Source organism: Bufo bufo, chromosome 9, assembly GCF_905171765.1.
Source record: "Bufo bufo chromosome 9, aBufBuf1.1, whole genome shotgun sequence".
Lineage (NCBI taxonomy): Eukaryota > Metazoa > Chordata > Amphibia > Anura > Bufonidae > Bufo > Bufo bufo.
The window spans coordinates 33,140,757-33,165,144 of record NC_053397.1 but is presented as its reverse complement, the minus strand read 5'-3'; the positions used below and the strand labels follow the sequence as shown (position 1 = coordinate 33,165,144).

General features: G+C 46.5%; 1 protein-coding gene across 1 annotated transcript in view; it reads right to left on the bottom strand.

Annotated features, from left to right (window-relative positions):
- CFAP20DC (CFAP20 domain containing) overlaps positions 1 to 22,707 on the bottom strand; it is a 334,505-nt gene extending 311,798 nt beyond the window's left edge. The window contains exons 1-2 of the mRNA XM_040408726.1: positions 22,422 to 22,707; positions 3,688 to 3,756 (exon numbers count right to left, since the gene is read on the bottom strand). Of these exons, the coding sequence (XP_040264660.1) occupies positions 3,688 to 3,708 (21 nt within the window). The 5' untranslated portion in view covers positions 3,709 to 3,756; positions 22,422 to 22,707. The remainder of the gene's footprint in view (positions 1 to 3,687; positions 3,757 to 22,421) is intronic.
- Positions 22,708 to 24,388: the final 1,681 nt, after the last annotated feature.

Sequence of the window (24,388 nt, the reverse complement as noted above, 5' to 3'; positions counted from 1 at the left end):
TAGATAGATAGATAGATAGATAGACAGATAGATAGACAATATATACTCCTCGAAAGTTGTGGAATTATGGAAATCACAGGATCATTAGACACATTATTGATATGTAAATTGTAAAATAAAAAAGGATGGAAGATATTAAAAACATCTCGATTTAGGGTGGGTTCACATCAGCGTTATGTATTCCGTTATGGTTTTCCATTATAACACGGTTATAACGGAAAATAACAGAATCCATAAGACGGAAGTCAAAACGGAAGCCTTTAAGAGGAATTCCGTTTTGATCCGTCATAATAGAAGTCTATGGGAATCATAACGGATCCGTCTGGTTCCCGTTATGCAAGACAAAAAACAAAGTTCTGTCGACAGGACTTTTTTGTCCGTTCTGCATAACGGGAACCAGACGGATCAGTTATGATTTCCATAGACTTCTATTGTGACGGAAAGCAAAATGGAATGCCTTTTAAAGGCTTCCGTTTTGCATATCGTCATAATACAAGTCTATGGGCAGAAGAACGGATCCGTCCTGGTTTCCTTTATGCAGAACTGGACTCCTGTATAATGGAAACCAGGATGGATCCGTTATGCTGCCCCCTAGGCTTGTATTATGAAGGATCAAAACGGAATGCCTCTTAAAGGCTTCCGTTTTGACTTCCGCCTTATGGATTCCGTTATTTTCCGTTATAACCATGTTATAATGGAAAGCCATAACGGAATACATAACGCTGATGTGAACCCACCCTTATTCAGTATTGAGAATCAGAGCCATACACAGAACTACACGCACTTTCACGCCTTGGCATGCTATCAGTGAGGTTAATGGTTGTAAGGGTCCATTCACACATCCGTATAATGGGTCCACATTTGTTCCTCAATTCTGCGGAACGGGTGTGCTGTCCGCATCCGCATTCCAGTCCGCGGCTCCGTACTTCCGGTCCGCGTCTCCCGAAAAAAATAAAACATGTACTATTCTTGTCCGCATTAGTGGACAAGAATAGGCATTTCTATAGGGGCGCCGGCCCGGTGTATTGCGGATCCGCAATACACTACAAACGTGTGAATGTACCCTTAATAGAATGCACTTGGGAACATAAATCATCAAGATCCGCTGCTGGCAGGTCCCTTTGCAATTGCCAACCAATGACATCCCATATATACTCGATGGAAGACAAGTCCAGAGACGCTGAAGGCCATGGTAGCACATCTAAGCCATGTAGGCAGCTCAGTAGCATGAGCAACATGCAGCCCATTGAAAAATGACTCCTGGGACACTGGAGAAATGGCCATACCACTGGTTCCACAAGCAAATCAATGTAATACAGAGCTGTTGAACTTGAAATGAAGACTAGAGGGGTCCGGCTGCCAGACATTATGGTGCCTCACACCATAATCCTGGGAGTAGGTCAAGTGTGACGTTCCCTCGTGAAGGCTTATTCATGGCATTGCCCACATGTCCTCCAGACCAATCGCTATTACTGTGTCTGAGACAAAAGCAGAATCACTGACATAGGCCTCCATTGCTAACTTGTTGGGCACAAAAGCGGTGGCTTAAGGGCAATGGAATACTTGTAGCTGGATGTCTGGCTTGAAGCCCAATGTCGTGCAAACACCTTCCGATGGTTTGTGTAGACACGGTTTGCCACCCTAAGGCTTGGGATGTGACGTCCAATTACACTTACATTACAGAATGTATCACTATGCGCCATTCTACTAATCAGACGATCCGTCCGTGCAGAGGTTCCCGTTTCACTTTGTAGTTTCACTCTCAAACACCAGGACACACACTGTTGAAAAGTGCTGATGTCCCGGCCTAGGCGGGTAGCGATCTCTTGGAGTGATAAACCAAGGTCTCTCAGTTTAAGGATTGTGTCCCTCAGTGTGCAATAAGTGGTGATAACTAGCACATCAACAAACAGGAGGCATCCCACAAGACTTGATCCGAAAAAAACACTGCTTTCAATCTGACTTTTATGCCCCTCCTACATGCCACAGATTGGACCTAGTTGCTTGAAAATTTGATAATCTACAGAACTTAGAGACAACTGCTACTTCCTCAGTTTGCATAACCTACCAGCTTGCCCTTCTTGAGGGAAGGAATGAAGGAACGAAGGAAGGAAGGAAATAATTTTAAAAAACACACTAATTTGCATTAAAAACTTAATTGTCTATACATTTTCTGGCCACTGTGTGTGAAAAGGTCCTTGTCTAAAGTTACTTTGCAAGATATTTGGTGGCCATTATAGCTATAAAACACATAGCGCAGCTAGCAGATCTCCTAGTATGTGGGTGTCAACCTATAGGAGCTGTAATGGGGGTCTTTTTGTCACGGTGCGGTGTGGGAGGAAACTCCACACTGAACACCGATGGGAAGCGGAACAGAAACTAGGCCTGAAAACTGGTGGTAAGGGAGCTGGTCACCTCCTAGAGCAACCCTAATGCAAGTCCTGACTAACTATAAGTATGAACAGGCCTCGATGGTAGGGAAGTTCATACACCGGAACCTAGGGCCCTAACTCACCCTGTAGAACCCTAGTAATAGTTTCAGGAATAGAAACAACCGTTTCCTCCACCAAAATGATGAAACAGAATCTCCCTCAGGCCTAGAAACAAAGGAAAGAGGAAAACAAAACTTACTGTCATGTTCTAGCGCGGGTCCACCTGACCTCTAAAACATTTAACAACAAGTTTTCAGTAATGTTTTAGTAGGAGTCCACCTGACCCCTAGAAAATCCTACAATGTAAGCATAACACCAATACACACAAACATAGAGAGATGACAGTGAGTAGCAAACTGGAACACGGCAGGTAAGAAACCAGTGGCAAGAACAACCACTGGACCAAGAGCACCAATATACAAGGCGACTTACCTGCCGCGGCTGCTGGAAGAAACACCAGCAGTCCACACAACAATGACTGGAACCCATGCATATGTACTGGAACCAGAACACCATACAGGGCCCAGTACAAACAACAAACACAAAACCCTGCACACCAGTAACTGCCTGGACCCCCATGCGGAGAGGATGCATGGCGGCCTCAGGCAGAGCTGCACACTGACTCGTTGTTCCCCCTCCGGGGAACCCAAGAGCCCTCTCAAAAAAGGCACAGACAGGGGAAATGTCTAGCATCCATGCAGGACTATACACACCAGAAACAGACCAGACACGGGACAACAACTAGACATACAAAACCAATCCATAACCTAAACCGTATCACACATAAAAACAGAGTAGGAAGGGAAGGTGACATCAATTTCTCACTAGGTGGCCCTCAAGAACTGGGCAGATGGAACACCCAGGACAGGAACATAGCTCCAGCACCAAACAAAGGCTGGAGGACAACTAAACTCCTGGCCCTCAGCAACAGACAGGATAAATAGCACCTAGTGACCACACCCAGCTCAGGAACTTAACCCCACAAGTACTAGACATGGAAGGAACCAGGATACAGGGAGCAGTGCAAACACATGCTGCATAAACTACACATTGCCCCAGCAACCAGCATATGCGGCAAATGTGTCACAGCGAATAACACCAAGACCGTGACACAGCCGCGACACTATTTGATTTGAAACAGTTTTACAGATATAACTGAAAGATGCTTGAGTCTAATACACTGTATGAAAAACATATCAAGTCACATAGAAAATACAATTATATTATGTACCATATTTATATTATACACTTATACCTGATAATCATTTTTGAACATGTTGCTGGCCTGCTGAAGACGTCTTGGTGTTCTGTGAGCCCAATATGTCTGTAAAACATAAGTGATCTAGTTACACATACTTTATATATGTACTGTATTTTCCTGCGTATAAGACAACTTTTTAACACATGAAAATCTCCTCAAAAGTCGGGGGTCGTCTTATAGGCCGGGTGTTGTCTTATATGCCGGTATACTGAAACTTACTTCCTAGCCGGACGGGAGAAGCTGTCCTTCTCCAGTCTCAGGGACAGGCGCCCTCTAGCTGAGCCACCGTGCGCTGCATCCCGGCCAGCCGCTCCCGAAGCAGCCCCCTCTCCCTGCTCTCAGTGGTTTTTCTCGTGCCGGCAGTATCACATTGCGTACTACCGCTCAGATCGTCTTGAAGACAGGGAGGGCTGGGCAGACAGGGAGAGCGACCCACCCAATCCAAGCAGGCTTTGTATGCAGTGTGCACAGAAAATACCGGTACATCGCTTGCCGTGATTGGCTGGTTGTTGTATACTGGGTTGGATTGGCGATTCTGAGGGAAGGCAGGGGGAAGCAGGAGCATCTGCACTTCACCCAATTATAATGTTGGAACGGCGGATCTCTAATGAAGTTTGTTGTGCATTTTATCTGTGGTGAAAAAACAGAGTCTATCTGGGGAGCAGATACATGTGGTGGTGAATACAGTACAGCACCAGTATCTGTACATACAGTACAGCACCAGTATCTGGACATACAGTACAGCACCAGTATCTGTAGATACAGTACAGCACCAGTATCTGGACATACAGTACAGCACCAGTATCTGGACATACAGTACAGCACCAGTATCTGTACCGGTTCATACAGTACAGCACCAGTATCTGTACATACAGTACAGCACCAGTATCTGGACATACAGTACAGCACCAGTATCTGTACATACAGTACAACACCAGTATCTGTACATACAGTACAGCACCAGTATCTGTACATACAGTACAGCACCAGTATCTGTACATACAGTACAGCACCAGTATCTGTACATACAGTACAGCACCAGTATCTGTACATACAGTACAGCACCAGTATCTGGACATACAGTACAGCACCAGTATCTGTACATACAGTACAGCACCAGTATCTGTACATACAGTACAACACCAGTATCTGTACATACAGTACAGCACCAGTATCTGTACATACAGTACAGCACCAGTATCTGGACATACAGTACAGCACCAGTATCTGGACATACAGTACAGCACCAGTATCTGTACATACAGTACAGCACCAGTATCTGTACATACAGTACAGCACCAGTATCTGTACATACAGTACAGCACCAGTATCTGGACATACAGTACAGCACCAGTATCTGTACATACAGTACAGCACCAGTATCTGGACATACAGTACAGCACCAGTATCTGTACATACAGTACAGCACCAGTATCTGTACATACAGTACAGCACCAGTATCTGTACATACAGTACAGCACCAGTATCTGTACATACAGTACAGCACCAGTATCTGGACATACAGTACAGCACCAGTATCTGTACATACAGTACAACACCAGTATCTGTACATACAGTACAGCACCAGTATCTGTACATACAGTACAGCACCAGTATCTGGACATACAGTACAGCACCAGTATCTGGACATACAGTACAGCACCAGTATCTGTACATACAGTACAGCACCAGTATCTGTACATACAGTACAACACCAGTATCTGTACATACAGTACAGCACCAGTATCTGTACCGGTTCATACAGTACAGCACCAGTATCTGTACATACAGTACAGCACCAGTATCTGGACATACAGTACAGCACCAGTATCTGGACATACAGTACAGCACCAGTATCTGTACATACAGTACAGCACCAGTATCTGGACATACAGTACAGCACCAGTATCTGGACATACAGTACAGCACCAGTATCTGTACATACAGTACAGCACCAGTATCTGTACCGGTTCATACAGTACAGCACCAGTATCTGTTCATACAGTACAGCACCAGTATCTGTACATACAGTACAGCACCAGTATCTGTTCATACAGTACAGCACCAGTATCTGTACCAGTTCATACAGTACAGCACCAGTATCTGTACCAGTTCATACAGTACAGCACCAGTATCTGTACCAGTTCATACAGTACAGCACCAGTACATACAGTACAGTATACAAATGGCTAACAGTCAAGACCCCATCATGGCTCTACCAGCAAGAAGAAAGAAATATGAAGCCAGTTTCAAACTTAAAGTTGTAAACATTGCCATGGAACATAATAACTGCGCTGCTGCAAGACAATATGGAGTAACAGAAAAGATGGTTCGGGACTGGAAAGCAAATGAAAAAGCATTAAAGAGTATGCCATGGGGTAAGTGTGCATTAAGAAGAGGCACCCCACATTGGCCAGAACATGTAGCAGACATGGTGAATGAGCATCGCCAAAACGGTTATGTAGTGACACTAAATAAAATACGTTTGTTTGCACTTCAGTGGCCAAATCTAACCCAGATCACAGCAACAGATCTAAGGCCACTGTATCCTGGTGTACTAGATTCTTGGAAAGGCATAATATAGTACTGAGGCAAAAGCTGAAAATTGCACAACAATTACCTGCAGATCTTGATGCCAAAGTAAATAGCGTTGGAAGAGGGGTAGTCTTATATGGTGAGTATAGCCCAAATCCTATATTTTAACTGGAAAAGTTGGGGGTCATTTTATACGCCCAGTCGTCTTATACGCCAGAAAATACGGTATATATATATATATATATATATATATATATATATATATGCTAAAGGGGTGGGCAACCTGCGGCACTCTGGCTGTTGTGAAACTACAATTCCCATCATGCTCCATTTATTTCTATGAGAGTTCAGAGAAGAGTAGATCAAGTATGCATGCTGGGAATTGTAGTTTCACAACAGCTGGAGTGCCGCAGGTTGCCCACCCCTGGTACTATATACTGTGTATACATGCACATTAGAATAGCATAAAATGGTTGGGAAGAGTACAAAGAGCAATTCCGTATTTTACTGTTAGAAATTTAAAGGGAGTCTGTCACCACAATTTGACATTATAGACCGCTTACATAGCGCTGTAGCAGAATTATACATGAGTCAAATGGTACCGTTGTTGTGGTGTTCTGAAGTTCAACAGAGGCAAAATCACTGTTTTATTCATATGTAAATGAGGGCTCGCAAGTGCCCAGGGGCGGTGTCCGGGCTGTAAGTGCCCAGGGGCGGTGTCCGGGCTGTAAGTGCCCATGGGCGGTGTCCGAGCTGTAAGTGCCCATGGGCGGTGTCCGGGCTGTAAGTGCCCAGGGGCGGTGTCCGGGCTGTAAGTGCCCAGGGGAGGTGTCCGGGCTGTAAGTGCCCAGGGGCGGTGTCCGGGCTGTAAGTGCCCATGGGCGGTGTCCGGGCTGTAAGTGCCCATGGGCGGTGTCCGGGCTGTAAGTGCCCATGGGCGGTGTCCGGGCTGTAAGTGCCCAGGGGCGGTGTCCGGGCTGTAAGTGCCCATGGGCGGTGTCCGGGCTGTAAGTGCCCAGGGGCGGTGTCCGGGCTGTAAGTGCCCAGGGGCGGTGTCCGGGCTGTAAGTGCCCATGTGCGGTGTCCGGGCTGTAAGTGCCCATGGGCGGTGTCCGGGCTGTAAGTGCCCATGGGCGGTGTCCGGGCTGTAAGTGCCCAGGGGCGGTGTCCGGGCTGTAAGTGCCCATGGGCGGTGTCCGGGCTGTAAGTGCCCAGGGGCGGTGTCCGGGCTGTAAGTGCCCAGGGGAGGTGTCCGGGCTGTAAGTGCCCAGGGGCGGTGTCCGGGCTGTAAGTGCCCAGGGGCGGTGTCCGGGCTGTAAGTGCCCAGGGGATGTGTCCGGGCTGTAAGTGCCCAGGGGCGGTGTCCGGGCTGTAAGTGCCAAGGCCGCTGATACTTCTACTTACATAACTCCTCCGTAACCTATGATGCTGTGCGCTCCCATGCGCACGATGTATGCCGCTCCAGGACTAATGGCCCCGCGCTCACGGACAGTATGTCTCGGAGGGCATACGGTTGTGTGCATGAGCCCTAAGTGTAAGTGTAGAGTCTGTGGAAAGCCATTATTCCAGTTTTGGCAATTTTTTGCCCTTGAGGTACCGCAGTGGATGACCATTGCCGAGCACTGGTGAGCTACCCGATCCAGAGTTCTTACACTTTCGCATTTGGCTTCTTTTTTTTTTTCCAAGTGGGAGAAATTAACTTGGATGAGACTGGAACCCAGCACTTCGTCTTTATTTATAAGTGCAAAAAGTAACAAATAATCTTCTCTAAAGTTAATAGTTTTATGATCTAAACAATTTTTAGAAATGATCGAGGTATTTCAAAAGTTCACTGCTTGGCAAATGATGGATGAAATTATTATTGGGCGTCTGTAATTAGAAAGCATAACTGCGTGACTGTCTGTCATAACCATGGGGATGATTTATATTCTAATAACCATTTCCATGTAATGCGTGTGATCAATTAAATAATGATCTGTGCGGTGGTCTCCCCATGTGAAATCTGCCTTAAGTTTAAATTCGCTTCACTACGTGAAATAGACAAAATATTGAAATGATGCCAAAGATTAGCTGAGCTTCCCTCATTGATTCCCCTCCATGCATGCATCTATTATGCCTGCCTAACCTATCAATTCCTAATTCATCTAAGTGCATGCATCTATTAGTCATGGTTTGCCCATCAATCCACCAAAGCACATAAATCTGATGGTTAGAACTTGCTCATCCATCCTTTGATTCTGTATTCATTACCATTAGTCATATATATCTTGTCTTTCTTGACACGCGTGTTCATTGGTAAAGCACTACGCTATGCAATAGTATGGCCTGATACAGATTATTTCACAAACATCACAAAATCAAGCTGTCTCCATACACAGTATATAACAAAAAGGAAGATAAGCATAGTCCGTAAGGGGGCCTTAGACTCAAGGTGTAACAAACCTTAACTGGTCACTGAGCTTTCACACAACTTTGTATAAATCAATAAAACAGGTGAATACAAGAAACTTTGTAAGACATCTTATTGGAGAAAATGGCTTGTTCTAGAGTTGTCTGCTGTTTCCTTCCTAAACCAACTTTATTTCTGAAATATATGAATAATCTGCTTTGTTAAAACCAAGACGGGCTGCCTGCTCACTGAAGGATCAGATCATATCATCCAATAGAAGTCTACGAAAAGGGGCAGAGGAAGGAGGAGGAGGGAGAAAGAACAGAAACAGAGAGACACAACAAAGACATGATTCAGCAGATTCAGTAGCTAATGGTAACTGTTATAGCTCAGCTCAAGTGTTTGGGGCTACAGTATGTTCACTTCTACACTGGTCATTGCTGTTGTTCTGCTGCATTAGTGGAGGAGAACAATGAAAATAACAAAGGTGCTCTGTATGCTACACTTAAAGAGGGTGCTCCAAATGGAAAACCCTTGTCCCTTTACCCTATTATAATGTTATAATAGAAGATGTTATCCTACCCGCGACCCTCCTCTGCCATTCAGCCACTGGAAACAGGCATTTTCCACAAAAGCCACGTATTGTATGATTACCTATTCATTTGAATGCCCACTGTTTACTAGAATATCCCACTGCAGCGGCACTGACAACCCCTACAAGATCTTGTCATAAAATGCCATCTGGTGCCATGAAATCTGGTGTAATTTTGATACATAATGTCACATTAAAGTTTTTTTTTTCAGGATTTTGTTTACTGATAACCTATCCTCTGCATAGGTGTCACAGATGTAGTAGGGGAGAACACCAAAAGACAACAAGACGGAAGGGAAAAGACACTAGGCCTCACCGCTAGGGAAGGAAAAGGGTCACCACCTATAAAACCCTGCTCCTGGCCCTAACTCCTATCCATATGGGCACCTCTCGATTAGGGGCATGCCCATACACAGGAACCTAGAAAACCCTGGTGGCCCTCGGATGCCCTAGACTTAATGACAGGGCAGAGACAACCCGCTCCTTCCCTGGTGAAGGAACCAGCGTCTCACTGAGGCCTAGTAAACAAAAGAGGGGGGAATACAAAACACAACAAGCGGAACACTTAACTTCTAAGGATGATGGATGATGAGGACTTAAACTAGAACCACACTCCAGCTCTTCCAACACCAAATTAAGCTATCCAGAGCAAGGAGTGATGGGTGAAGTCAAACTAAATAGGGGGAGGTAAACAGTGGCGTTGCAAGAGGAGTGCGGACCGCACCGGGTGACACCAGCAGGGCCGGCATTTACGAGTCATTTGTATTGCCGTCCTCAGGAGAAGGAAAGATGTGTCTGGGATTCGAACCTGCGACCTTCTGTATCAGAGGCAAAGCACTGCGATGCAGCCTCTTCCTGTGTCCCGCCCTGTATGTCCATAAATGGAATCAGTGCTTGTGTATTCTAATTTAGCCTGTATTTCAGAAAAGTTTCTACTGGGATTCAAACCCACGCCCTTCTGTATCAGAGGCAAAGCACTTAACCACACAGCCATAAGAGCAGCATTACTACTGACTGAAAAAATATGAGACTTCTACTGTTATAGCTGGCTAAGTGTACATCTATACACATGACAGCTGCCCCAACACACCCAGCACTGCTATATCTCTATATGACAGCTGTCCCAGCACACTCAGCTTTGCTATATCTCTATATATGATAGCTGCCCCAGCACACCCAGCTCTGCTACATCTAATACACATGACAGCTGCACCAGCAGCTGTCATGTGTATTAGATGTAGCAGAGCTGGGTGTGCTGGGGCAGCTATCATATATAGAGATATAGCAGGGCTGAGTGTGCTGGGACAGCTGTCATGTGTATAGATGTAGCAGAGCTGGGTGTGTTAGGGCAGCTGTGATGTGTATAGATGTACACTTAGCCAGCTATAACAGTATTAATTAAACAAGTCTCATATTTTTTCAGTCAGTAGCAATGCAGCTCTTATGGCTGTGTGGTTAAGTGCTTTGCCTCTGATACAGAAGGGCGTGGGTTCGAATCCCAGCAGAAACTTTTCTGAAATACAGGCTAAATTAGAATACACAAGCACTGATTCCATATATGGACATACAGGAAGAGGCTGCATCGCATCGCTGACATGAAGGTAAGTGTTTATTTATTTTTTAATACCCGACTGTTACTGCCATGGGGGGAGCGGGAGGCACTTGATACTGGCACATGGGGGGAGGGAGGTTGGCACCTGATACTGGCACATGGGGGGGAGATGGCATGGCACTATGATACTGGGACATGGGGGGGGGAGAGGCACTTGATACTGGCACTTTTGGGGAGGGGAGATGGCACTATGATACTGGGACATGGGGGGGAAGAGAGAGGCACTTTATACTGGTGTGAAGAAGAGAGACACTTGATACTGGCACAATAGAGGGGTAGATGGCACTATGATACTGGACATGTGGGGGGGGGAGGAGAGAGGCACTTGATACTGGCACATGATGGGGGGGCATCTATGGGGACACTTACTGGCACATTATTGGGGGGCATTATGGGGGACACTAGGCCGGCAGCCTATCAGAGGCCGGACACTGAGGGAATCTACTGGGGCACTATATATGGGGCATTTTATACTGGTACATTATGGGGGGCACTAGCAGGAAGGGGGGAGAGGAGCACTATGGGGGAATTTACTGGGAGCGCTATATAGGGGTATTTTATACTGGGACATTATGGGGGCACTATGGGGACATTAGCTCAACTGGGGGCATTAAAAGGAGAATTATTTCTACTAGGGGGGGGCATTATGGTGGGCTTTATTACTCCCCTATGGTATTAGCCCCCTAGTAGCAGCACCAGCCTCTCCCTGCTCTGCTATTCCTCTGCCCTTTCTCCAAATCCCTATGATTAAATCTTTCTCATTAGGGTAAAACACAACATCAGCTTCGCCGAGCCCCCGGCCAAAGTGTTGAAGTGGCGTCCGAGATCCCCAAGGGCCGAGCCAAGTAACTGTAAGTTTTTATGTGAAATATGTTTGTTATACACATATAGCATACACTGTGCCACACAATATACAGTATACCGCTACACTGTGTAGTCTGTTCTATAAGCACCATTGTTTTGTGGTGGCGGGCAGAAAATAATCTGGAAGTGTCCCTCCCGAGACCAGGCTCTGACTGCTAGGGGGGGTCTGCTGAGCTAACGGATGCCCCCTATGGCAGTAGCACCACCATAGCCCCCATATATGGCAAAAAAATTATTGCTTCGGGGAGGGGGGGGGGGGGGGTGACACCATTTTCTACCGCACCGGGTGACACCAGCCCTAGCAACGCCACTGGAGGTAAAGGTCACATGATCCACACCTGAACAGGAGGTGTGGACATACAAGCAACACACAGACAAAGTGAAACCAAAAGAGGCTGTCAGATCACTAATGAGCAGATAATCTTTCAGACCTTCTCAAACCTGTCACCGGTGTGACAGTACCCCCCCCTTCCCCCTTCTACGGGTGACCTCCGGGCACCCAGGACCGACCTTATCAGGATGAGCTCTGTGGAATACTCTCACCAGACGACTAGCATTAACATTGGTCGCTGGAACCCACATCCTCTCCTCTGGTCCGTATCCTCTCCAATGAATGAGATACTGGAGGGATCTCCGAAGAACTCGGGAGTCCACAATCCTGCTGATCTAAAATTCCAAATTGCCGTCCACCCTGACAGGAGCGGGAGGCAAGGAGGACGACTCAACAGGTTCAACACATTTCTTTAACAACGATTTATGAACTACGTTATGGATTTTCAATGCCTGAGGAAGTTCAAGACGGAAGGCTACAGGGTTAACAATGGCAGTGATCTTATATGGACCAATAAATCTTGGTCCCAACTTCCAAGAAGGTAACTTAAGTTTAATGTTTCTTGTAGAATCACCCACTCTCAGGTCCGGACCTCCTGTCTCCTATCAGCCGCACGCTTATACCTGTTGCCCATCTTTTCCAGGTTATTTTGGATTTTCCGCCAAATAGAAGACAAAGAAGAGGAAAATCGTTCCTCCTCAGGAATGCCGGAATTATGAGCACCAGAAAATGTACCAAACTGTGGATGGAACCCATATGCCCCAAAAAACGGCGACTTATCAGTGGATTCCTGTCTACGGTTATTTATAGCAAACTCAGCTAACGACAAAAATGAAGACCACTCTTCCTGATTCTCTGAAACAAAACATCTCAAGTAAGTCTCCAGATTCTGATTAGTGCGCTCCGTCTGTCCGTTCGACTGAGGATGAAAAGCCGAAGAGAAGGACAATTGTACACCCAGACGAGTACAGAACGCTCTCCAGAATCTGGAAACAAACTGAGTCCCTCTATCGGACACCACATCAGAGAGAATGCCATGTAGTTTCACGATGTTGTCGACAAACACCTGCGCAAGAGTTTTAGCATTGGGTAGACTAGGTAATGCAATAAAGTGTGCCATTTTACTAAAACGATCGACAACCACCAGAATCACGGTCTTTCCTGTAGAATTCGGTAAATCCGTGATAAAATCCATGGACAAATGGGTCCAAGGTCTGGACGGGATGGGCAATGGAAGCAGAGATCCGAAAGGCCGAGTATGTGTCACCTTAGCACGTGCACAGGTACCACAGGCTGACACATAGTCCTTAATACACTTACGCAACCCCGGCCACTAGAATCTGCAAAAGATTAGATCGATAGTCGATCTGCTCCCAGGGTGCCCAGCAAGCACTGTACAGTGATGTTCCTCGAACACCTTGTGACGTAATTCGGGGGGAACAAACTATTTCCCCTGAGGACAAGAGTCCGGAGCATCCTCCTGTGCCTCCAACACCCTGGCCTCGAGATCAGGGTAAAGAGCGGAAATAACTACCCCTTCAGATAAAATGGGACTAGGGTCATTAGACTCACCCTCCCCCAGGAAAGCTACGTGACAAAAGCATCCGCCTTGACGTTCTTAACCCCAGGGCGGTAAGTGACGATGAAGTTAAATCTGGTGAAAAACAATGACTATCTGGCCTGCCTTGGGTTCAGTCGATTAGCCGACTCCAAGTAGGCCACAGATTCTTGTGATCCGTAATTACCGTAATAGGATGAATTGCTCCTTCCAACCAATGCCGCCATTCCTCGAATGCCAACTTAATGGCCAGCAATTCCTTATTCCCCACATCATAATTCCTTTCAACAGTCGAGAGTTTTTTTAGAGAAAAATGCACATGCGCGCCATTTACTGGGTGAAGGACCCTGCGACAATATTGCTCCTACCCCAACCTCTGACGCGTCAAACTCAACAATAAATGGCTGAGACACGTCCGGTTGCACCAGAATAGGGGCCGAAGCAAAACATTCTTTCACAGCAGAAAAGGCCTGTAATGCCGCATCAGACCAGATAGAAATATCAGCACCCTTCCTAGTCATGTCTGTTAAAGGTTTAACCACCGATGAATAGTTCAAGATAAATTTACGGTAGTAGCTGGTAAACCCCAAAAACCGCAGATTGTGTGGCACAGATTTTCGGGTCGATCCCAGTCCAACACGGCACGGACCTTCTCGGGATCCATACGAAAACCTGAGGATGAGAGCAAGTAACCCAGAAATTGCACTTCCTGTACAGCAAATACACACTTTTCCATCTTAGAATACAACTTATTCTCTCTTAGGATCTGTAACACCTGTTTCACATGATCCTGATGAGTCTCCATATTAGGCGAATAAATTAGTATGTCATCAAGGTATACAACGACAAACCTCCCCACCAGATGATGAAAGATGTCCTTGACAAAGTGTTGAAAAACCGCAAGAGCATTGGTTAACTCAAGGGCATGACCAGGTTTTCAAAATGACCCTCAGGGGTATTAAATGCGGTCTTCCACTCATCCCCCTCCTTGAGCCTTACCAGATTATATGCCCCCCTCAGACCCAATTTAGAGAACACCTTGGCACCAACAATCTGACCAAACAAATCCGGAATCAAAGGAAGGGGGTAAGGATCACGTATGGTAATACGACTGAGCTCATGGAAGTCCAGACATGGTCTCAGGATACCATCCTTTTTTTTACAAAGAAAAATCCAGCAGCCACTGGGGACTTGGATGGTCTAATATGTCCCTTTGCCAAACTCTCGGTGATATACTCTCGCATAGCCTTTCTTTCAGTTTCCGAAAGATTATACAACCGAGATTTGGGCAATTTAGCTTCGGGAATAAGATTGACGGGACAGTCATACTCCCGGTGCAGAGGCAACTCCTGATTACCACTCTCAGAAAACACATCAGAAAATTCAGAAATGAACGAGGGTACAGTTTTAGTGGTAACCATAGAGAACGATGCATTAAGACAGTTGTCCATGCAAAAATCACTCCACTCGAGAATCTGTCTCGCTTGCCAATCGATGTTAGGGTTATGTTTGCTTAACCATGGTAAGCCCAAGACCAACGGAGCAGGCAGACTCTCCAATACATAACAGGAGATAGATTCCTGATGCAAATCACCCACTCTTAAATGAATGTCATTCACTACCTGCGACAGGCATTTTTGGGCGAGAGGTGCTGAGTCAATTGCAAAGACAAAAATACTATTCTCTAATGCATTAGTAGTCAACCCGTGAATGCGTACAAACTGTCCATCAATCAAGTTAACTCCTGCCCCACTGTCGATAAATGCTTTGATCTTCACAGTTTTGGACTCTAGCGCCACCTCGACTGACAGGAGAAAACGGGTACTACCAGTAAAAGACAAAAGTAGGTTTTCTTGCTGCCCACCCACACTACCAATAGTAATTTTTTTTGTTCCTTTTGTTTACACCTTGATGCTGCAAGTACGGACAAATATTCACAAAATGTCCCTTCTTGCCACAACAAAAGCAGACTCCTTTCACATGACCCAAGCTTTTGCCAGCAGTTCCAGGAGTAGCTCCTCCTAACTGTATAGGCTCATCACAAGGCGCAAACACCAGTGCCTCTTCACCATAAGTGTCAAAGGAAGCAGTACCCTTATTGGACAGTAAGTTCTGAAGGTGAGGACCCCTAGATCTCTCCCTCAGGCGTCTATCAAGACGTACAGCAAGGGACATAGCTGCTTCTAATGACTCAGGATTTTCATGAAAAGCCAATGCGTCCTGCAGTCTCTCACAGAGACCCTGGCAGAATTGGCTACGGAGAGCAGAATCGTTCCACTCTGTATCCGTAGCCCATCTCCTAAATTCAGAGCAAAAGGTCTCCGCAGAACGTTCTCCCTGCCGCAAACCCCGTAACTTGGTCTTGGCCTGAGAGATCCGATCCGGGTCATCATAGCTAAGACCCAAGGCTCTAAGGCTGGGTTCAGACCTGAGCGTTTTACAGCGCGTTCAAACGCGCTGTAAAACGCTCAACACATGAAAACCAATGCTTCCCTATGGCCCTGGTTCTCACTTGAGCTTCTTTGGGGCGTTTTGACGCGCGTTTGTGGCCATAGGACACTGCAGTCAATCACACAAACGCGCGTCAAACGCGCGTTTACTATTGCAAAAAAACGCGCATAAAAACGCGCGACAAAAACGCGCGTTAAACGCGCATATAAAATGCACTCAGGTCTGAACCCAGCCTTAAGAATTCATCTACCGACCGGAGGGACGGTGATCCGGTCGGCAGAGAAAAAGCCCAAGATTAGGCGTCCACTTTAAGCAATAAAATAATAATCATACCCACACGTTGACACTCATCACCAGAAGAGTATGGACGAAGCCTAAGGCTGGATTCACACCTGAGCGTATTCGATAAGCGCTGTTTACAGGCGTTTTTATCGGGCGTTTTTGAGGTGTATTTTGGGGCGTTTTTGTATTTTGGAAACGCGCGTCGTATGCGCGTTTTTGCTATTGACCACAGAGGCGTACAATGAAAAACAGAGGTGTTATGCGCGACAATACGCCCCAAAGAAGCTCCTGTACTTCTTGGGGCGTAGGGCTTTTTACAGCGCGTTCAGGTGAGAACCATGCCCATAGGGAAACATTGGTTTTTGCCTGTTGAGCGTTTTACAGCGCGTACGAACGCGCTGTAAAATGCTCAGGTGTGAACCTAGCCTAAAGTATAATTTACATGACTCCCTGAACTAGATGAAATTGTCACTACCCCCGGAAAACCTGTCCGGGAGAGCTACCTTCGGTTCAGGGCAGGCCTGGAACCCACCACCGGAACCAGCAGCCTGTGGCTGCAAAACCATCGCACGGAGGTCTGCTACCTCCAAAGTCAAATTCTGCAGCTGTTTGACCATAGCATCCATAGCTGCACAGATCAGAACAAAAAATGGCGGTATTGGCTCTGGATAATGTCACGGATGTAGTAGGGGAGAACACCAAAAGACAACAAGAAGGGAAAAGACACTAGGCCTCACCGCTAGGGAAGGAAAAGGGTCACCACCTATAAAACCCTGCTCCTGGCCCTAACTCCTATCCGTATGGGCACCTCTCGATGGTAGGGATGCCCATACAACGGAACCTAGAAAACCCTGGTGGCCCTCGGATGCCCTAGACTTAATGACAGGGCAGAGACAACCCGCTCCTTCCCTGGGACCCCTGCCAATCAGCTGTTGGAGAAGGCAACAGTGCTCGCGGTAGCGCCGAAGCCTTCTCTCTGCTTTTCCTAGGCCAGTGATAACACGTTCATCGGTCATGTGGCCTACGAGAAGCTCAGCCCCACTCAAGCTGCAAGAAGGCAGCGGCGCTCACAGAAACCCTGGTGCCTTCTCAAACAGCTGATCGGCGAGGGTCCCGGGTGTTGGACCCCCACTGATCAGATACTGATGACCTATCAAGAGGATAGGACATCAGTAAAAAAAATCTTGGAAAACGCCTTTTTACATTTTAGAACTATTTATACTATTAACTATTTTCCAAAAACAATACTCCATGGTGCCTAGCTCATCTGGTTTGGGTTTCTACAACTTGAAAAGGGGCGTGGCTTAATGGAAAGGGGGCATGGCTTAAATTTTGGGCCACAATTTTGGTGCAAGCTAAACCATACACCAAATTTATAATCCAGTCTGAGCCGCTGTGATAAATTTGGTGCATCTTTAGACTGCTTGTCTAAGTCTACATTTTAGAAAGGATTAGTAAATCTCTCCCAGTGTTTTTTTTTATTTTTTTGCACAAATAAATCATTCATTTCGGGATGGATTATCTTTAATGCATTATCCTATTAAACTGCATACTTGCTGCCTTTATACTCCCAAAAGGTGTCCAGTGTGACGTCTAATCTGCGGTCCTGTATCATTTTAGCAGGATCTTGTTATTGCTATGTATTTATTGATATGGTGCTAGTAGTTTATTACTTTGTTTCGATGCAGACATCTCGGTAATAAACACCTGTAAGAGGCCAGACTTGGTATTAATCCCCTTTATAAGTCTGAAGACAAGAACTATATAGCAGCATTTTTCTTTATTCTCGAAGCACTTAAATCTTCAGATCTCATTCTGCTTGCAGAGCCTTGCGGCTGGATTATCTCCATAGTAGCAACACCGTAAACAGCTCCCGATTCATTTTATATTCCGGAGAGCAGACAACAGCTCCGACACTTTTTGCTCTTCTGTTTTTATATTGCTTTATAGTGCTTCATAAAACCCCAATTCATTTAGTATCAATCCTACGGCCTCTTTACAAAGGCTGACTATCAGGGCAATTATTGGGAGGGAAGAAATGTTCATTTCTGATAATTGCCCTATGTAAAGGTGAAAATGCTAATTCATCAGGTGACGGCATCCTTAATGTGGACGCGAAAATCATCCTGTGTAAGGGATCTGCTGCCCAGTGTTACGCAGTGGGTGTGAATGCACTTGGGGCTACTCCCATAGGTATTATGTATGTGGCCCCCCCTGGTATTCACGCTTTAACCCCTATACAGGAATCTGGACTCTGCTGCAGGGAAACCACCAGGCTGCTACCTCTTAGACTAGTCTCTGCTCAAGGGACTGCTGAACCACGAGGGTCAAGACATACTGGTACGGGACAATGGGGGATCAGGCAAATCTGTAGTCAGGGACAGGCTGAGATCAGGGAAGGCAGAGTACATGCAATCTAGTAAACGGTCTGAGGTCAGGGCAGAAAGGTCCGGGTCAGTAGAGATCAGACAACAATCAGCACAGGCAGCGAAAGATCAAAATCCAGAAAACAGACTGGAGTGGGTGCACAGGGGAACAAAAGTAAAGCAGCCCACCTTAGCAGGAACTAGTGAACTGGAACCTATTGCTCATGTTAAGCTGAGCTGAACCCGGACATACCCTTATTTTCACCCAGGCAGCCCCCCTGTTAAATCGCGCAGGGCACGGGCTCTTTTGCTTTCAATAACACACAGTGTGTTCGGTGACGTCACCGGCTCAGATGGGTGGGCTTTAGCGCTGCCCTAGCCGTTTTACTGGCTAGGGCAGCGCTAAATCCCGCCCATCAGTTCCGGTGACGTCAACGGGCTTCCTGGCAGCCCCATGGAGAGCCCCGTTACGTCACCGGATCTCCAAAAAATGCCTTTGCCCTGCGCAATTTAGCGCAGGGCAAAGGAGAGCATCGAAGCAGGAACTACTCCGAGGCTCAAGTCAGGGGGGCTGCCGGGGTGAAAATGAAAATGTTCAGCTCTGAACCCGGACAACCCTTTTAAGTAGCCGTTGGTGACCATCCAATGACGGCGGAAGATTAGGGCATGCGCCCGCTGTCTCTATGGACGGCAACGGGTGGTGCCAGCAGAAATCAGGCCTACACCCTGCAAGAGAAAAAAGGGAACTACTCTAGCGGCCAGGCCCACCAGGAAGGAGGAGAAGACGAATGGGTCCAGGCAACCGGACTGCTTATGAAAAATACTGACAGTGTTGAAGTGGCCAAAAGAGAATACAAAACTCCTAGTGCACAAATGTATAATATCATGTCTAAACGACTGTAATAGCTACCATATTGGCCTGCTGGGAAAAGGACTAGAGTTAGTCGTACATGACAGGCTGTTCTGGCAGAGCCAGGTGCTGCCTTTCCCTGCCTGAGTCCATTGACTCATATGGGATCCGACGGTGTTTTCGGCATTAGTGCCATTATTCGGCACTAATGGGACCTGGCAGCGCTCCGGACCTTTCCAGCTATGCCAGACACGATGAACTCCGGGACCAAACCGCTTATTGGTGAACGGGGTTTATATGTTGCAGACAATCACAGACCTCATATAAGCTTCAACGATATGTCCTGCATGACCGGGAAGTGGCTCAGTCCCGAAACGGCTGCAGCCAGTCACAGGCCTCTGCAGTCACACGACACATCGCAACTGTGACATATGATGTATCGCTCAAGCCGATGTGATCGCTGAGGCCTGTGATTGGTCACAGCGGTCACGGGACCAAGCTGCAGGGACTGAAAGAAGATGGGAATAGGTGGCGGGACCACAGAGAAGTGGGTGAGGATTGTGATGTTAAGGGGCACAGGTTAGGACCCCAGGGGTTGTTAGTTCCAAGTTTTCTCCCATCCTTCCCCTCGGTTCCAGATCTCCAACCCTCCAAACATTCAGATGATCGTAGAAAACTGAAAACCTTCCCCTCACATTTCCAGAGCTCCTTCGTCTATTCCTGACCTCTGATCTGCATATCTTCTGCATGCCGATTGTGCTGAGAGTCCAGAATAAATCTGCTGTAATATCCACATGGAATTGCAAAGGGTGAACTCCGCACTGAAAATCCCCAGAAAGAACTGAGATTTCAAAATCTGGTCCGCAGTTCACTTCACACACAGGACAATTCTGCAACGTGTGGATCAGAGTCTTCATATCTCATCCACGTAGCTGGCGCTGCTTTACGCTGCAGATTTTCCCCATACAAATCCGCACATAAGACGCAACGTGTGCGGCCTGTAGTCTAGAAGCTTGCATGCACAGGGCTCCCATATAAACAGGGAGATTTACTAATGGAATTGCTCCAAAATTTGGCCTCAAATTGAGACAGTATTGTGGCAGGCGTGCCGCGGGCCACATTTAATGAGGCACTTTTTGACCAACCCTCTAAAAGTGGGTAAAGTTTGATGGTAAAGGGGTATGGCACCCTGTATGTCACCGTTGAGCCAAAATTAAGGAGCAAAGAAATTCAAAGCAAACGGGGGAATCTGACAAGACTGGCACTGCATTTACCAGTCTTAAAGGGGACCTCGGGATAGGTCATCAATATCTGATCAGTGCCCCACCGATCTGCTGTTGGGAGAGACCACTGACTCCAGCCTCCTGACAGCTCACCAAGCACAGCGCCATTCATTGCATAGTGGCTGTGCTTGGTACTGCAGCTCAAGCCTATTCACTTTAATGAGAATGAACTTTAAATAAGCCATGTGACCAATGAATGTGACATCACTGGCCTAAGAAGAGGCAGCGGCCCCTTTAAACAGATGATCCGCGGGGGGGGTCCCCACCAGTCAGATACTAATGACCTATCCTAACTATAGGCCATCGATCTCACGCTCCTTTAAATGGATATTTTCCCTGCTGGGACCCACAACTGTCTTCAGAACTGCTCTTGCCATACGTGGGGTGGGAAGACCCCTTTAATGTTCACGTATCTCTGTACAGGAACCGTGTACATAACGATCAGCCCAATCAGTCTTGCTATATCTGGAAAGCATGCTATGGGAAAGGCTTCCCTTATCTGATAGCACAGTGACGTAATATGGCGGTAGGCACGGGTTTGTGACCGTAATAGAAGCAGGGCAACTGCCTCTTGAGCCCCGCTGGACACTGGAGGACCTTTCATGGGGCCATACTTTATTAACTAAGTAGCAGGACATGTAGGGCATACATGGGGGATGTCCCTGCACTTACTATTATTTCTGCGCTGCTGTGGCCCCCGTTACATTCTCCCGCGCTGTATGCTAAGTAACAGCATCGGAACACCAGGGAGGAGACATCAGCTTCTCTCCTGGGCGTTCCTTCTCTCTGGCTGTAGCGCTGTCCAATCGCAGAGCAGGACGTCACAGCCAGGGAGAAGGGGAGTTTTTTTTCCGTCCCTGGCTGTGACGTTCTGCGCTGCGATTGGACAGCGCTACAGCCAGAGAGAAGGAACGCCCAGGAGAGAAGCTGATGTCTCCTCCCTGGTGTTCCGATGCTGTTACTTAGCATACAGCGCGTGAGAATGTAACGGGGGCCACAGCTGCGCAACGGAGCGGCGCCCAGAAATAATAGTAAGTGCAGGGACATCCCCCATGTATGACCTACATGTCCTGCTACTTAGTTAATAAAGTATGGACCCATGAATGCGCCAGCGGCACTTGTGTTCTACCTCGGCCCTGAATGGAAGGGGTCTATATTAGCCACAGCATAGGTGCAAAGGGAAGGGGGTCTCTCCGTCCGGAGGAAGGATTCCGCTTAACCACAAATGACATCAATCTTCTGCAAACTGTGACTCTCCAGTGAAACTACAGCATCCAGCATGCTGGGAGTTGTAGTCAGGTAGCAGTCCACAGCATTACATACTATTTACCAAGTAGTACTACATTTACCCTGCTGGCACTAATAGTGTGAACAAAGGGTTAATAGGAGAGACAAAATGTGCAGTGAGGCTCTTCTGCTGGCTGTGGCCCCCCCAGCTGGGCTCCTAGGAGCCCATGTCTGTATTGCATCTGGAGAGGTGACAGCGCAGGCCATACGGTGAATGGTGCATTGCACTGACACGGTAAGGGTTAATGGTTTGTGCAGGCTGTGTCCACTGTAGAACGTGCAAGAAACGGCGCGCCTCAGGGGTAAAGTAATAAAAATGGAGGCTCACCTTGGGGGGTTGTGCTAAGTGTCAGGGATGCAGGTACTTCTGGTCAGGGATGCAGGTACTTCTGGTCAGGGATGCAGGTACTTCTGGTCAGGGATGCAGGTACTTCTGGTCAGGGATGCAGGTACTTCTGGTCAGGGATGCCTGGGGTCTCTCAGAAGTAATTAGTACCTAGAGAAGGGGATCTCAGCCCTGAAACGCGTTGTACCGATTGCTTAATAAAAAATAAAAATAAAAAACAAACAAACATGCATCTACTCCCTGGGACATCCTTCCTTGCTGACGGTAAGGGTTAATGGCAGGTTCCTAGTTGTCACTTACACTGCACAGGACTTATTACCGGGGGCCCCAGGAATACAGGGCAGAGATAGAACGTCCCCAGTAAGTGCAGGAAACAGCGTGGACGTTGCTTAGCAACCTGCAGCCAGGCCTGCCCCGGGTCTGCTCCGCTGGGCCTCTGTGTCCTCCATGTCAGACACAGCCGCCTCCTCCTCCTCCTCCATTCACACGGTAACGTGATCTGCACGCGGCTCCGCTTCCCCAACTGTCCCTGACACCCGAGCTCCTGTGTGAACCGGCCACACTCACAACAGGCTGGCCACATGGAGGACAACCACTCCTATCATTTATATATCCAGTGTTTGCAACTGGTGCATTAAGTCCTGATATCCAGGGCACAATGTCATGTAATGGGAAGCTGTATTCTTTATTTCCATTTTCCCCGCTTAAATACATTGACAGTAAAACAGATGAACCCCCCCCCCTACACATCATGTGAGGTAAGTGGCCCGTATACTGGCCCAGTGCAGGTCATGTCTATACGGGAGGTTTGTACATTATTACTCCTTATTGTTACATGTACGGAGGATGGAGTTTAGTGTTTATTAAACATTTATAGTACATTAAGATCATTCACGACTCTCCTGGGAATCTCCCAAACACCTCAGTCTCCACCAGATCTCCATCACTCTGACCCCAGCCTCAGGACAGGACCAGGAGTAGAGATTGGGAGGAGAGGTGTGTGTCTGGATAGAGAGAAAACCAAAATATTCCACGGCCTCCAGAAGAAGTAACATGGATGTGACTTTAATTCACCAACGCAACGTTTCGGACCACACACTGGAACCTTCCTCAAACGGTGGAAACGTTGCGTTGGTGAATTAAAGTCACATCCATGTTACTTCTTCTGGAGGCCGTGGAATATTTTGGTTTTCTACCATTTTTGGGAGATTGGATCGCTCCAACATCTGCTGGCCCCCGATTTTACTTTGGACCTGCGGTGCTGCTGATAGATAGATATGAGATAGATAGATAGATATGGATAGATATGAGATAGATAGATAGATAGATAGATAGATATGAGATAGATAGATAGATAGATAGATAGATATGAGATAGATAGATAGATAGATAGATATGGAATAGATAGATAGATATGGAATAGATAGATAGATAGATAGATAGATAGATAGATAGATAGATAGATAGATAGATAGATGTGAGATAGATAATAGATAGATGGATATATAAAGGTAGATAGATAGATAGATAGATGTGAGATAGATAATAGATAGATGGATATATAAAGGTAGATAGATAATAGATATATAGATAGATTCTCAACCCCCTATTTCCCACATGCTTTGGCAATACTAATGTATAATTTAGACCTGCTTAATAATAAAGCTTTTTTGGTTGATTGATAGATAATAGATAGATAGATAGATAGATAGATAGATAGATAGATAGATAGATAAAATATATATATGAGATAGATAGATAGATAGATAGACAGATATAGATAGATAGATAACATAGTAGATAGATATAGATAATAGATAGATAGATAGATATATAGATAGATATATAAATAGATAGATAACAGATAGATAGATAGATAATAGATAACAGATAGATAGATAGATAGATAGATAGATAGATAGATAGATAATAGATAACAGATAGATAGA